Source organism: Amphiura filiformis, unplaced genomic scaffold (genome assembly GCF_039555335.1).
Source record: "Amphiura filiformis unplaced genomic scaffold, Afil_fr2py scaffold_68, whole genome shotgun sequence".
NCBI classification, from domain to species: Eukaryota; Metazoa; Echinodermata; class Ophiuroidea; order Amphilepidida; family Amphiuridae; genus Amphiura; species Amphiura filiformis.
In genome coordinates this window covers 156,846-173,042 of record NW_027305532.1, presented here as the reverse complement: position 1 = coordinate 173,042, position 16,197 = coordinate 156,846, and the positions used below count along the sequence as shown (strand labels likewise).

Sequence of the window (16,197 nt, the reverse complement as noted above, 5' to 3'; positions counted from 1 at the left end):
AGGGTTCATAATTAATTATTGCGAAGTCCCTTAAAGTTAAAAAAAAGTTAAATCCTTCTCTTTCGGCCTATTGGGCGGCGCCTATCTCCGTTTTATAACCCTAGGCACATGTATGCAGGCAGAAAAGCTACAGCAGGGGGTTAGTCCACTAGTAACCATGTGTTTAACTTTCCCTGGCCTGGCAAGAAGGCAGTAGGTACCATTTTTAAAGCCTTTGCCTTAGTTGAATAAATATAGGCGTTCAAGACATGCTTAGCCTTACCAGACTTGCAACTGTATTGCTGAAAATTCACCCAATTTTTTCTTAACCATCTGTTTCTGTCGAAAGTCTCAGGGAAAATCTTCAAAGGTCCGAAACCACAGGTTTTGGCAACCCTGATTAATTTGTCATTCAACACAAAAGCATCAAACACTTTCAACACTGTTGACAATTATGTTCTCCATAAGAAAAAACACCCTGTTGATAAATTAGTTGAATAACCAATACATGTAAATTGCTTCTCCTGTGTAATGATAATAGAGTGACCCAATATCAGACAAGACAAAGGATCTGCGGGTGTTCGTGTCAAACAGCAACCCAATAGGTGAATAGTTAGTGGTGAATTAAGCCGAAAGGCCCTTTCAGTGCTTTTGAAACTAATTAACTTAATTAGACCCCCTAAACGTAAACAAAAACAAAATTCAACATTTTATTGAAGTGCGCACAACCCTGTTCTTCACATCACAAAAGTCCGTTTTCCGAAATAATGGAAACCGTAAGTTTATAGCCTCACCAATTCGCCAAACTCAGTAATTTATTATAGATGTTTTACGAAATATTACACTCACTGATATTGGTGCAGACTTCCTGTGTGACATGAATATTACTTAATATGCTTTATGCAATAGGCCTACTTTGTATCATACTCACTTGGTGATTTCCAAAATTTGTATCACTGATTATATTAAAGGGCATATGTTGCTCAGACATCATTGGAAAACTAATAATATGAGGACCATGAGAAATGCCTGCTTTTTTGTTGAGAGAATAAGTCGTTTAAACTTGATATTCGGCAAAAACCAACTGTAAGCAAGTGAGATTGTCCTTGAAACTACACTCATAGAAATTGTTCGTTGGCATTACTCAGTAAGTTGATGTAAGTCGTTGCGTCAACTTTCCGAGTAATGCCAACGCGTACAATTTTGAGTAACGCTGACTCGATATCATTATGTTGGTCGCACTCATTTGCACTAAACTCTGACAATGAAACTAGGTTAGCATAATTTTCTAAAGGTGTGCTATAGTATACAACATTTTGCACTGATTACAAAAATCAATATTTGAATACTGCTAATTGTGCAGAATATGATTAAATTACGTGAATTAAGTAACAAAGTACCAAATTGGAATAACTCAAAACAATAAGTACCAGTAACTCAATATGAACGAGTTACATCAACTTACATGTTGAGTTACAATAACTCAACTAATTGGTTCTTTGAACCTTGTTTATTTTTCTAAGTTCCCTGGACTTGAATTCAGAAGTTGGCATTACTTAAAAGTTGACGCAACGACTTATATCAACTTTTTAAGTAATGCCAACAAAGTTGATTAGTTGACGGAACCTTTTGAGCTTTTTCAGCATTTTTGAAGTTCGGATAACTAAAATGAATTTTGTTTTGGCAACTTTTACACTATTTTTGAGTTGTCCAAACTTTCTCCTTTTGAATTGCGCCAACAAGGCGAACAAGTCATTTCTATGAGTGTATAGTGACGTCATGATATGAACGTTGTGAGAGAATGGCCAACACTGTCAATGCACAGAACGTATTAAGTTCTGGGTATTATTTCCATCAGAAAAAAACTCTAAATCAACTATTACAAATTTCATGGTTTTTGCACATATGGATAAAATCTGCAAATTTTGTCTTATGTGATTTTGACGGGACGCGTGACGTGCGTTTCTCCCTTTTAAACTCCCATTAATTTCAAATCAAAGTGTAAGCATGTAACTGGTCAGTTTGTGGCTAAAATGTCTTGTTCAGCTTGCGACGTTTCAAAATTAATTCTTGCTTCACTTGAAGTCGACTCATTTCGTGATCTAACTGTGGTTTGTGCCGTGTTTTTCATTGCCATTTTTAGTGTATGTGACCCTTTAACAAAGACACCTCGACCTATTCGGATCAAGTTCTAATTAACCGCCAGTTTTGGATCACGGAAATTTTATCATGCACCCTCTCAGAATTAGAACATTTTTGAAAGTGAAAGCCCAATGGAGCCATTTGGTGCAACATTTTTACACATTTGTTATTTTCGGAGCATATATTTTGCCAGATTTCCAACTGAGCCGCAAATTTTAATTTAATATGAACACTCATGCTCAATAACTCACAATCAAAGTCTCAATGAAGGCATTCACACTCCGGGGGTATCTGAGGGGGATGTACCCCCTCAGAATCAGTAGAACATTTTGAAAGTGAAAGCCCCAATGGAGCCATTTGGTGCAACATTTTTATACATTTATTGGTTATTTTCGGAACATTATATTTTAACAGATTTCCAACTGAGTCGCGAATTTTAGTTTTATGAACACTCATGCTCAATAACTCACAATCAAAGCCTCAATGAAGGCATTTGGTGCAACATTTTTACGTTATTTATTTTCGTAGCATAAGCCTATTATATGCATCTATAATTTGCCTATTTACAGGAGTATTTTCCATGCATTTGACCGAAAAAGTGGGCCTTTGGCTATAAAATGAGTTCAATTTACTTCAGATCCACTTTTAGGGCGTTTTTTTTCCTCCCCCTTTCGATTTTTAGGGGTATGCCCCCCTGCCCCCACCCACTGGCTATGCCACTCTCACCCCCTCTCCCTCCCTCTCCCTCCCTTTTTCTTCCCTCTCCCTTTTCTCTCTCTCTCTCTCTTTCTCTCTCTCTCTCTCTCTCTCTCTTTCTCCCTCTTTTTTCAGACCCCCAAAGCCCCCCCTGGGCACGTGCATATATAACATGTTTATAACGTTTAAAGAATATTTTTGTGTTTAATCTTGAAGAATGTGTCTGGATAAATTTGCAACAAAACTACCTGTATAAGGCCTATAAATATCACACACAAAAACTCCCAAAAACATTATGAATAAAAACACATAAATAATAACATCATAAATACGACCCATTATTATTTTAATACTAAGCAACCAATACCGACGTGTCTACTCTTTTCTACAGAGTACCCCGGGTCTTAGACACTTCATGTTTATCTACACTTCATGTTAATTTTAGACACTTCATGTTAAATGCGTGTTTAAAGAAGCATAGCTGTGTAAAGAAGTGCTACATATGTATGGAAGTAAAATAAATCGCCTCCTCTAATTGTCACTGCATGATCAAACAAGAGAGCTTGTCTTCTCTGATCAAACGTAAAAGAGATCTCAAGGTCTTTCTTTTGTCCTGTAAGGTAGGATTTCAGTGTTTGTGTAGTGATAAGAATAAAATTACATAAGGAAGGACGGGAAGGTTAAAACTGTCGATTTTTAGTATCTTTGGTTTCTCAGTTTAAATAGAAAGATGAGGTAGTGTCATTGTGATAATAGACGACAGTAATATTTCCTTGATCTTATCTTCTCGAGTTTCTCGTATAGCCTATGAGTTTTCCTCTGCCTCCGATTTCATTACAGATGAGGATTGGGGGAGAGCTAGGGAAGGATTATGTTTTTAGAGCTTCATCGTACTTTTAGTTTACTCCCTTACAGCATATAACCCCATCGAAACTTGTTTTGAATTTTTTAGATTTGCAGACAAGAATAAATTACCGAGAATGGACTAATCATGCTAAATGATCATTTAATTTTTAACAATTCAAGACGTGTTTCGGCATTTGTTGAGTAAAGGTGGTTGTCAACACACTATCATGGTTATGGTTAACTTGGAAATGCTGAGTTGGAACCTTTGAACTACACTACTCCAAGAAATTAAGCATCAAACTTGTTTGTTAGCATTTTTTTTTTCAAAAAAAGCAGTAACATATCAGATGACTGCGGTAATTTCATTCAATAATGTTTAGGGGCCATAACATTTGTTCTACCAAGTCGACAAACCGAGTTTATACTGGAGTCCCATTACACCGAGAAAAAAACACTTTTTACTTTCAACACCATGAGAACCGGAAAGAGAATGAAAATCATGATTGCAAGTTTCAGATCCTTTACATATTTTTGTGTAGTATGGTATTTATAAATAGTTCATTTAGCCAGAGTAGATGTGAGCTTCTCTCATCTTCTCTGATTTTTTGTCCAGTCATCTCACTGCTTGATCGCGTCACTGCATTTACATAAAAATATGACAGACCCAGGGTCACAAAAAAGTACCAGAAAATCTGATACGTAAACATGAAAATGGGTGGAGCTGGTATCGAAAGGTACAGTAGTATGTAGGCCTATTTGCTTAAATGTATATAAATAATCTACCTCTATGGTTATTCTTCCGTTGGTTTAGTTATACTTCAGTTGGTTGCAATAATACCGGGCAATAATGGCACTTTGGACCAATAAATGTCGCTGTTATTTCCAGTGCAAATACATACGCGGAAGTTCATTCGTCAGTGATCGATCGCATATCGCTGTTAACGACAAGAGTATAAATACAGTGTAAGCAATGTGCAAAATTATCACGAGTGATTGATTATAAAATAGTCGAGATTTACCTAGATAGGCCAGAGTGTGCTTGTCTGCATGCATGCTTTGCTTCTGAAGAAAAATGAATACATCTTCAAGAAACACACTTCTGCTTCTCCATATCTTGTTATTTTGCACATATTTTAAGTATGTGCAAATGACAGATGTTAACGGTAATGATGGCGAAAAAGTGCGAATGATTGGCAAATCCAATAAATCTTACTTCAACGTACCGGTTTCGATGCATCATGAGAGACGTAAAAGGGATCTAACTTATCCAGGTTCGGTAGTGGATTACACTGAGCAGGAGAAGATGGGCATATTGGAAAGACATCGTGAGTTACGGAGTCAAGTTGCACCAGAAGCAGCAAATATGGAATATATGGTAAGATCATCGTTTGTTTATATTTATACCACAAAAGTTTTCCTTACTGCCTCTTCTTTATTCGAAAACTGCACTCCTCTTCATCTTTCAGTTGTTTTGTCTCTCTCAGCTTATTATTTTACAGCTCATTTATTTTTTATAAAAAATTATGACTATTGTAATTTGCCGACAATCATATGGTTTTGCCGACAACAGTCTCTTTTTGCAATATTTGGAATTGGAGTATCACCCATGCCCCCCCCCCCCCCTAGCGACGGCTCTGATTTTTTGTGGGGACTTTCCTCCCTAGAAAGTTGAGGGGGGCGTGAACGGAAAATTGGTTTATCCTTAGTGTAAGAGAGCACGAAATACTAATAGGATTAGAGTTAGGGTTAGGAATTAGGGTTAGGGTAATGGTTAGGGTTAGGGTAGGATTAGGGTTAGGTTTAGAGTTGGGATTTGTATGGTATTCTCTTATACACGAAGGATACACCGGAAAATTGCAGTAAAAACGGAAAGCATTATTGGGTTGGAGAATAAAACCATAGGCTCTTTGCTTTAATTTTTCTAGTATTGGGATGACGACTTGGCTACAATGGGTGAAACCTGGTCTTCAGCTTGTATATGGGAACACGACAAGGGTCGCCTGGATAACATTTCACCGTATGACTCCTTTGGACAAAATCTATGGCTTGGAACAGGAAATTTGGGCTCACCTCCAAGTGGCACCGGAGCGACCAATAATTGGTACAACGAAGAACAGGATTACGATTATAACACTCATAGCTGCTCGGGAGTCTGTGGACACTACACCCAAGTAAGTTATCACACATTTTTTTCTGCATTTCTATCTGTCGATATACAAAAATGATAACATTTACACATGTATGATAAGTAGGGTGGGGCGAAAAACACTTTTTTTCTCGGATCGACTTGGAACTCTCAGAGAATTTTACTGGGGTAAATACTAGTATTGTGCTGAAATATCAGTAAGATCGAAGCATGTTTCACAGAAGCAGTGGATTTTCACAAAATCCCTACTTTTTTGCTATTTATTACAGTATAACTTTATATAGAGAAATCAGTAGAAACAATCTGGGAAAGGTAGGCATTCAGATACCATCCTAACCAATATTTAACACTTTGGGTAGTTTGTTTTTGCCCCACCCTAATGATAAGCGTCACTGTATTATAAATCATATGAGAAATTGTAAAATGTCAGCTAATTAGAACATTGAATTTTGATGATTTTTACGATCCTCCGGATGAGCAATCACTGAATGGGCCTCTGACACGGTTCGCTATCTCTAAGGACCGCTATCTCTAAGGTTCGCTATTTCTAAGGTTCGTTATCACTAATTACGAAAAAGGTCCACTATACCTAAGGTTTGATATCACTAATTTTGAAAAAAAGGTTCGGTATTTCTAAGGTTTCAAATGAAGTTCGCTATAGCGGTCCTTATTTAACATTAGAGATAGCGGACCTTATTTGAAATTAGAGATAGCGGACCTTATTTAAAATTAGAGATAGTGGACCTTATTTAAGATTAGTGATAACGAACCTTAGGTAGGCCCCTATAGCGAACCTTAATCGAAATTAGTGATAGCGAACCTTAGAGATAGCGAACCTTGATTAAAGCCATATTATAACATTTGCTGAGGAGGACGCCCTCACTGAATTTTTTTAATTCATTTTTTTACACGATTAAATTGTACTTTATTAAACCAATATAGCCTGCAAAAATCAAGACTCTAGGTGCTGTAGTTTTGTCAAAATCAGAGATTTTGAATAAAAGGCTGATTCAGCCCTTTATTATTACGATGGAATTGTTAGTCGAACGCATACACGATGTTCATAACACACAGTACTACGCGGCGTGCGCGACGGTGATATACACAACAAAGGGTCGTACCACAACATGACCGAAGGAGTGGTACGTATTGGCGATTTATGTGCGCTGGTAGTAAATTCCCAATTTTCTTTGCTTTGAAGTAGTTGTTCGGCTCAAAAATAAAGGGATATATCTGACAGTAAAAGCTAACATTTTATGGCAAAGAAATGCTAATCTATTTTGTTTGAAAATGTTATAATATTGCTTTAATTAGGGATAGCGAACTTTAAACAAAATTAGTGATAGCGAACCTTAGATATAGCGGACCTTTATTGCAATTAGTGATAGCGAACCTTAGAGATAGCGAACCTTCAATAAATTAGTGATAGCGGACCTTATTCAAAATTAGTGATAGCGAACCTTGTTTTAAATTAGTGATAGCGAACCTTATTTAAAATTAGTGATAGCGGACCTTATTTAAAATTAGAGATAGTGGACCTTATTTAAGATTAGTGATAACGAACCTTAGGTATAGCGAACCTTAATCAAAATTAGTGATAGCGAACCTTAGAGATAGCGAACCTTGATTATTTAGGGATAGCGAACCTTAAACAAAATTAGTGATAGCGAACCTTAGGTATAGCGGACCTTTATTGCAATTAGTGATAGCGAACCTTAGAGATAGCGAACCTTCAATAAATTAGTGATAGCGGACCTTATTCAAAATTAGTGATAGCGAACCTTATTTTAAATTAGTGATAGCTAACCTTATTTTAAATTAGTGATATCGAACCTTAGAACTAGCGAACCTTGTTCTAAATTAGTGATATCGAACCTTAGAAGTAGCGGACCTTTTTTTAGGTATAGCGAACCCTTTTCTCTATTAGAGATAGCGGGATTCTGATCTCCATAGACTTTACACGTTAGTGATAGCGAACCTTAGAGATAGCGAACCTTAGAGATAGCGGACCTTAGAGATAGCGGGAGATAGCGGGATATCACCACTGTGAAAGGACGATTTGATTTCCCCCCTTTCCTATGACTGGTGTCATTTCCACCCTGATTGTCGGTTCGCTTTAATTAATTATTTCTTATCCTTAAAGGTTGTTTGGGCCAAGTCGATCTATCTTGGGTGTGGTCGAGCGTTTTGTTCTGACGTTAGCAATGGAACGTACAACAATGCATGGATTATGACTTGCCATTATGCTCCTGCGTAAGTAGAGTTTAAAAAAATTATAATAAATGTTGGCATTTATAGCCTAGGGGGGTGAAAATGGTTCAGTTTCAGTGGATACAAAGTTGACGTAGGCCCCTGACTACTTTTATTATTCTGGTGCGCATTTACAACGTACTATCCGCGCATGGCAAATGCGTGGTTACTCATCATGTCATAGTCAGAGTAGTGCATCCAGGTATAATCCCAGCTTAAAATCCCCACCAGTTCTCTACATTTCCCGGGATGCAATATTTGTTCCGTAGTTAACATTTGCATTGTGTACATAATGTACATTAACATTATATGAGGCTAGATTCCACATTTGCCTAATGTCATTATTCTTCCTTTTACTTAGGGGCTGACATTTTCTTCGGAAGGGGGGGGGGGTTAAAGGGGGTTATAGAATTATTAAGGGCTGGTGACACAAAATTTTCGCAAGCTGCGCGCGCATTCTTTAACTTCACAATCAAAATGTGCGTACAATCTATGCAACAAATTTTTGTTTCTGTTTCGTTAAGTCGGTAAAAACGCTGCCAAGTGACAAATGTAAAATATTAATTTTTGTGTTTAAAATTTAGCGGAAACTATCAAGGAGTTAGACCATACGTAGCAGGACTAAGCTGTACAGAATGCGAGTCGGGTTCGGGTCAGTGCTTCGAAAACAGTTGCAGTAAGTAGTGTTTGCATGCTTCATAAATGTGATGCGATCAAGCAAAATCAGTCGGAACTCGGAAATATTGATTTTGAGATATAGCCAGAAAAAAGGAAATATTTCCTTTTGTTTCCTCTTGTTTTGGAAACTCCTTAATTGCTCATATCTTTGGAACTGGTTGTTGTCCCGGGTTGTTGTTCAATTTCAATGGGGTTTTCTGCAAAATGCAGCTTTGTAAATGCTTTTTACTATCCTATAAGAAAGATTTCCGACTGATTTTGCTTGATCGCATCACAAATATAGTTCGGCTTTAGGGCCTATAATTAATTTTGAAAAGAAGCTTAGTTCAGCACGGAAAGTGAGCTCGGCCATGAACAGTTGACCACTTTATATTTAAAGCTAGGCTATTGAAAATTATATTGAGTGCCGTCATAATACTAAACTTAAAAGTTCTCAAAACTTTTGCAGGTTTGAGCTTGATACTTCTATATCGCCGGCGCAAATTGAAGGTATTGAATTTGACAAATTTTGTGTACAGTTTGCATAAATATGTTCTACTTCTGGGCAACTGATTCATTTCAGTTGCCCAGAAGTAGAGGAACACATCTAGGCAAAACTGATCAAAATGAAATAGATTTCTAAATCATATTGATTGAGGTTCATTAAATTATTTACATTTCAGGAAATTGTACAAGAGACAGCGAATCATCATGTGGTAAGGATACTCTTATTGTGATTTACTAGTGTTCAAATACTTTTTTTATGTTTTGAAAAATATTTCAATGTACTGTATACATTTGTATTGGTATGGTTTCAATTATAGATATCACTTGTTCCTCCCAGTTGCCAGTTGCTAAAAATAAAACAAACCCAGAATTCTGGGCTGTGTGTGTCACCCTAACTGAAGTATCGGGTCTGAAGTTTGATAAGGACAAACATTAGTCCATCATTATATAGCATTATGATAATTGCAGTAAACATTAGTGTTGTAATTCTATATTAAATGTTGTGAGGTATATGAGTACCTCTTGGTCCAAAATATGAAGAATCACGACTTGTTATTTAGACTGGTATTCTTATGGTAACAACTTGGCGGTTACAACCAGCATAGGGCGGACCTATAGTATAGGTCCAACCAGAGAGTTGATGTCAATTATACCAAACTCATGAATAGTTTATGACTCACAGCTCGGATCTCTCCTAATCATACGTGTCTGCAGTAGTCCTATATCTCATCATAATTATATCTCATCAAGTCAGCTCTTATATATGTGACTTTATTTTCAGATTGTCGTGCTGTTTGTAGAAATTGTGGTGAGAGAGATGAGGAGAAATGCACGTGTTCCTGTCAGAAGGGATGGTACGGGTCATCTTGCTCTGGTAAATAAAACTATTAATGCTGTCATTTCATAGCAATAAAATTTGACACTCGCCTTTTGATATGGTCAGTAACCAACCACTATCTCTACATGAGCTATGAACCGACAGTGGACAGGAAAAAATTGTGATCGTGTGCTCCGGAACCGAATGAAATGAAATGAAAGGTATGACGTCACGGGTGGTATACGAGTCGCCAGAGATCTTACCACAAAACTAATCAGTACAAAATTTCTGTAAGAGATATACTAGCAACATTTACACTTGATAATGAATATAAAGAAGAAGATTTCTTGTCCTTTTCTTTCTTTTTCTTCGAATAAATTTATATTGCAGGAGAGGCAGTATTTAACAGATTACAGCGTATATTTCCGGGACAATCCCGGATCCATGAGTGAAGATCCTCAGGTCATACAAAGAGAGATTAGTAACATGGTAACCAGAAGAATATAAAGATAAAGAAAACTGCTAATTATATCAAGAATAATATTTAAAAATTATTGCAAGAAATATTGAAAGTTAATAAAAAATAAAGAAATGAGAATCATTGTTTTGTATCCTAAATAGATGAATGCAAAGATTACCATGAATATTGTGGGGCAAATCCTGGCTGGCCCGCTTCTCTTTGCGATGATCCCGAGTATCCATATGTTCCCACCAATTGTCCACGTATGTGTGGCGTATGCGGTAAGAATTTACATAATTATAACAATAATCTTACTACGAGTAGTATAATATAAATTCGGCTATAATGAAAAACCGAGATTTAAAGACTAATTCGCGTCTAACGTCAGGGCAAAGGCGCCGTGATTGGTTGCCGATGTAAAATGTAACTCAAAATCTATGCATCGAATGTTAAAACTGCATACCAAAATGAAGCTCAATAATTATATTCTGCGAAAAAAGCTCAGTTATTACCAAACATTCAGAATGTTCAATTCTCGCGTTTCACAATACGATACGCCTCCAGCGGTTGCTGGGTCGAGGCCAAAATACGCAGCGCATATCATGGGAAAATGAGTCGATCGACATCCAAAGCCCGCGTAATACGAATACAATACAGGAACATGCATCATTGTGGGTTTAAATGTCATTATAATGATGTTACATGCGAATGCACACTAAAACAACAATTTACAACTATCATGACTATAGCAGTTCCATTTTTTATCTATTGATGGAATCCTTCGTGGAGCTGTTTACAACACATTTATTATCACACTCGCGTGAAAATTCAATAGCAGCTAGAACGGCGATGTCAACTCTGGAGTCGAAAATTTGACTGCCAAAAGTAACCGCTGGCGGCGCATCGTATTGTGAAACGCGAGAATTGCTTTATACATTAAATTTGCGATATATCAGAATGTCTCATGTGCTTTCATGTTACATTTTATATTTTAACCCTTTCGTTTCACTTCAGAAGCTGCAACAGGAGACGAAATTTGTAGGGGTGAGTTGGTGCTGCATTGACATTATATTTTGCCATTTAGGCCTACACAAAGGAAACCTTTCTATATAGTGCTCGACCATGGTGACAAGAAATAACTTAAATGTTGTCCGTAACGCTTAGGTCCCTGAAAATCCAATGCCCCAGTCCCCAGCCCTATACAAAATACACAAACCAGGCTAGTTTGTCTTGGTTACGATGGCTATATTATAGGCTGATTAAGGTTCTGCGCCTGTATTCTGTTCTGCGGGAGCTCATACTGATTGCACAGCCCGACACATTATGTGAATATAATTTTTCGGGTACAGTCGGAAATGTCGACTTGCATACTGGAATACTATTTTATAACTCTTTTTTGTGCCTTGTTCGTGAAATTCACTTACATTTTGCTCTTTCATTTACCTGCAGAGAATAACAATATGACCGGCAATATGACAAGGCCGGAACCCATGAGACCCGTACGTGTCAGTGGATCTTTAAGGCTACTACAAGAGTTCCGAAATGCGTTGCTTGATCCAAGGTCTCCTGCATTTATGGAATTAGCTACTTCGTTTTCAATGGCTGTGAGTATGAATGTATCAACCAGTACCTCCCATCCAAGTCTTGTGACATCGCCACCCTCTACCACCTGTTCTTCACAATCTGAAACAAAGTGGAAGTGGGTGCTTTTTGTAGAAAGACCTTTGGAATAATTATCCCAAAGGTCATACGATCTAACGTGATATGGTCATACGACGGAATGTTGGAGAAGACGGGAATTGAGGCTGTGAGGGTTTGGACGGGAATTAGTACTGGAGAAGACCAGCTGAAGGCAGGAATTGGGATTGTAAAGGTGGTGACATAAACATTATTTAAATCATGTTTGTTTATATTATGTCTTAGGGATGATCACTTCTGGCCTTCATGGCCTTTTGATCATCTCCTCCATGTCATTTTACTCGTCTTTTCGTGTTTTTTTTTATATATTCTTGCTTGTTGTTTAATGTTGTTGTTAATGTAGATGATGTGGAAAATAAAGACTTATTATTATCTTCACGCCCCCTTTCTCTGGTCTTGTTTTCCCCTTTGTCTCTTTGTGTTAGGGCATTCTTCCGTGAGCATGCTGAGAGCTGCTGAGTATGTATGCCCCATTCTTAAAATAATCAGCGGGTGTATGACAGGAGTGGCATTCTAAAGTTACGCCTTAAATCTATTTGATCGATTTTCTTCCTTAGATGGACCAATTGTTGAGGCCAAGGTTTGGTGCAGCTTACGAGAGATGCGTAGTGGATAGGTTCAAGTAAGTTAAATAGAATTCGCCGAAGAAGTAGTAATCATGGTAATGTAACAGGATTAATTACCATAGCGATGGGCGAGAACAGTTTTTTAATATACTGATTGCCCTCCACTATAAGTAGGCAGCACTCGACTCAACACATGTCATGTCTGTGTATGTGTACAATCATATATACTCTGCATAATGTGAAATGTCCATAGAATTACCATACATATCTTTACGTCTACTCTTTAATAATCAATCAAGTGGTGCGATGCAGAGTTATAGCGTTTCACCTGCGTCCCCACACTTCGTTTATCCGCGGGAAGACAATTTTTGCGAAATAGGGGGTGATTTCTTTTTAAGAAATGTGATTTACGATATACAAAAAAAAGGGACATTTTTAAAATCGTTATTCGTAAAAAAGTCCATCCAGCTATGAATTAAACAAAATAAAATATGAATGCTCGAAATTGTTATTTTGTGAAACAAGAAAACACGAACTACATTGACCGCGAAACCTTGAATAAATATCGTTAGATTTTGCGCAGGTACTTTGCCAATAAACTTTGTCCCCAACACACACATTTTGTAACATTTTATCAGCGAATTTCAGCTGTCAATCATACACCGTATCTATTTGTTATCAATCCAATCTAACCGCACAGACCAAGTAAGGGTTTCACTTGCGCACCAACACAAAGCGCCGCTAATTTCCCCACATATAGGCTATAGTTATGGTATTCAGCAAATACCTTCAGCGGTGTGGGCCCACTTCCGTGTACGCCATAAACTGCACCAAATTGGCAGACCGCTGAAGAACTGAAAACTATAGTGAAATCCAGGTATATTCCCGGGACCGTCATAATCGAGTTCGGGTAAATATGCACTCACGCGTTTTCGATCTAATGTATTGGCTTCATTGGATCTTTAAAGATATTTTTTCATGCATGTCACAATAAACTATATTATGATCAACCAATGCACCCTCCCCCATTTTCCAACTACTTCCTGACCAGCTTCAGACTGACCCTCGTCTTCGCCGCTCAGTTAGATCGCACAACCTTGCAGTTCAAATCCCAGGATCCAATCTTGTTAGTCATGAGCGGTCCTTCATTCCATCTGCGGCCCGCACGTGGAATGCTCTCCCGCCTCACATTCCAGGAGTTGTGAAACGGACCCGCTTCAAAAAGGAGGTTAATAGCTATCTAGACGCCAACCCGTCAGCTTTATCATAATGATAACAGCTGTTAATGCCTTGATATGTCTTGACATAAAAGAAAACTTTGTCATTCCTTATCATCAGGATTTTTAAAAAAAAATCCACATTATAATCGTAATATAATCAATCATTTCTTGTCCTTTCTTTCTTTATATTTGAATAAAAATTCTTTTTTTTTTCTTCGAATAAATTTATATTGCAGGAGAGGCAGTGTTTTAACAGATTACAGCGTATATTTCCGGGACAATCCCGGATCCATGAGTGAAGATCCTCAGGTCATACAAAGAGAGATTAGTAACATGGTAACCAACGAAGTCCAACGAGCAGTCCGTAATGGCACTCTCGGATCCTTTAGAGTTGATCCTCAGTCAGTGTATGTCGGAGGTAAGACTGTGGGGTGGGTGTACAGGGGAGGGTGAGTGCTGCCTGGTGGGTGTTCGTGAATACTTGACCTGTATAGTAGGAAGTGCGACCCTGTAAATGTTTAGGTCAACGATGAGTATGGATATCTGTAACAAGGAAAGCATTCATCAGTGTTCATTGCAATATCATGGATCTTACTATTGACACGGTTGTTTGAATGCGTGTAAAACTACGTCATTTTTAAGAAAAAACTGATGGCGCTATTTATCTTAAATCGTGTTTTCATCTTTACAAGGCGTACTGGTTTAATTTTAATGACATTAAAACATCAGAAAATAGTAACAAATATCAAAGGAAATGTCCAAAAAACAGATATACATTTTATAGAATACAAATTACAACAAAAAAGCAGAAAAAGATGAATAAAGTGATAAAGAAATGAAAATCTACTTTACAAATGGCTGTGTGATACCTGTTGGTATTGTCCAGGTTTAGAATTGAACATTATTGGTTAGAAAACTTAATAAAATCATCACATCAAACAACTGTGCTTACATACCCATGCCATAAATTTGCGATATATGCTGAATTCGGTCACATGAGTAAGATTTAGAGGATTAAGACTAAGTTCCAGGGGTTTATTGTGCTTCTGAATTTATACAACCATTATAGTATTACCGTATAATTATGTATTGTTAACCGACTTTTTATTGAATGAACAAATAAACAATTTCGATAAGCAACAAAATTCCCGGATAATTTAAGTACAGTGAGCTTCGAACCCATGTAGTCAAGGAGGGCCATAGTGATTTAACCGTCCAATATCTTTAGAGACTCCGGTAGAAGATCATGCTCTACTGTGTGTTTACTGCTTAACACTTAACACCTGTTCCTGATATTGACGTTAATTGTATTTTCTTATATTTCAGTACCTCGTGTATTCAAGCAAACACGTGTTTTGCAGGAATTCAGAGGCAGTTTTATTGGTGAGGTTGATATAATTATCCCTCATGGTCCTCCCACCAGAGGTTGGAAAATAAACCTGAAATTTCCACGCAATGTTTATCGAATTAAGGTTAGTCTTACGTTGTTTCTTAAACAGTAACTGTTGTTCCTTGCGGAAATACACTTGGATTCTTATGGTGGGGTAACATTTATGAAGTTCGTGCTTACATTTTGAATGTCCCGCTGTTGAAAAAGATGATTTTCGATGGTGTACCGTACAATATTAGATATATTGTTTTAAAATTAGTTATTACATATATAAATAATTATGTTTCAAAGATTTAATTTAATTTTAAAATAATATTAATAACTTAAAAATTGTGTCATGTAGATATTATTTTTACTATAATAAATATTGCCATAATCATTTTATTATCATTTTGTTCAATCATTTCTCAGACCTGCAATGGTGAAGTAGTGAGCAAGGAACAGAAAGGAAAGCTATATCGCCTACGTAATCACCCATGGAATGGAGAGATGACTCAGGGAACCAAACTCAACCTTTGGTTTTGGGCGGATACATTTAAAAAGCTAAAGGCTTAAAAGCCGATGTCATATTCACACCAATTTACTAGTTCGGTTAACCCCATGAGAACTACCTGCCGATTGGCCAAAAAGAAGTTTTCATTATCAATTGGTCCAATCAGCAATATTGTTAGAATAATTTCACCACAAAATTGAGGTGAATTATTTGCAAAGCTCCATTCTGATTAGTGATTAAAGTGAGGATATCACGTAAACCAATCAGAGACAATATTAGATCGGCAGGTAAAATCAGGGAGCTAAAACCAGATGATTCCAACTGATTTTA

General features: G+C 37.2%; 1 protein-coding gene across 1 annotated transcript; it reads left to right on the top strand.

Moving 5' to 3' along the window:
- Positions 1-4,696: 4,696 nt before the first annotated feature.
- On the top strand, positions 4,697-15,929 carry LOC140144632 (uncharacterized). The gene is made up of 13 exons (XM_072166445.1): positions 4,697-5,038; positions 5,589-5,834; positions 7,953-8,062; positions 8,644-8,735; positions 9,400-9,432; positions 10,005-10,097; positions 10,662-10,781; positions 11,515-11,544; positions 11,950-12,104; positions 12,756-12,820; positions 14,221-14,402; positions 15,311-15,456; positions 15,786-15,929. The coding sequence occupies exons 1-13, from the start codon at positions 4,736-4,738 to the stop codon at positions 15,927-15,929; spliced, it is 1,719 nt and encodes a 572-aa protein (XP_072022546.1). The 5' UTR covers positions 4,697-4,735.
- Positions 15,930-16,197: the final 268 nt, after the last annotated feature.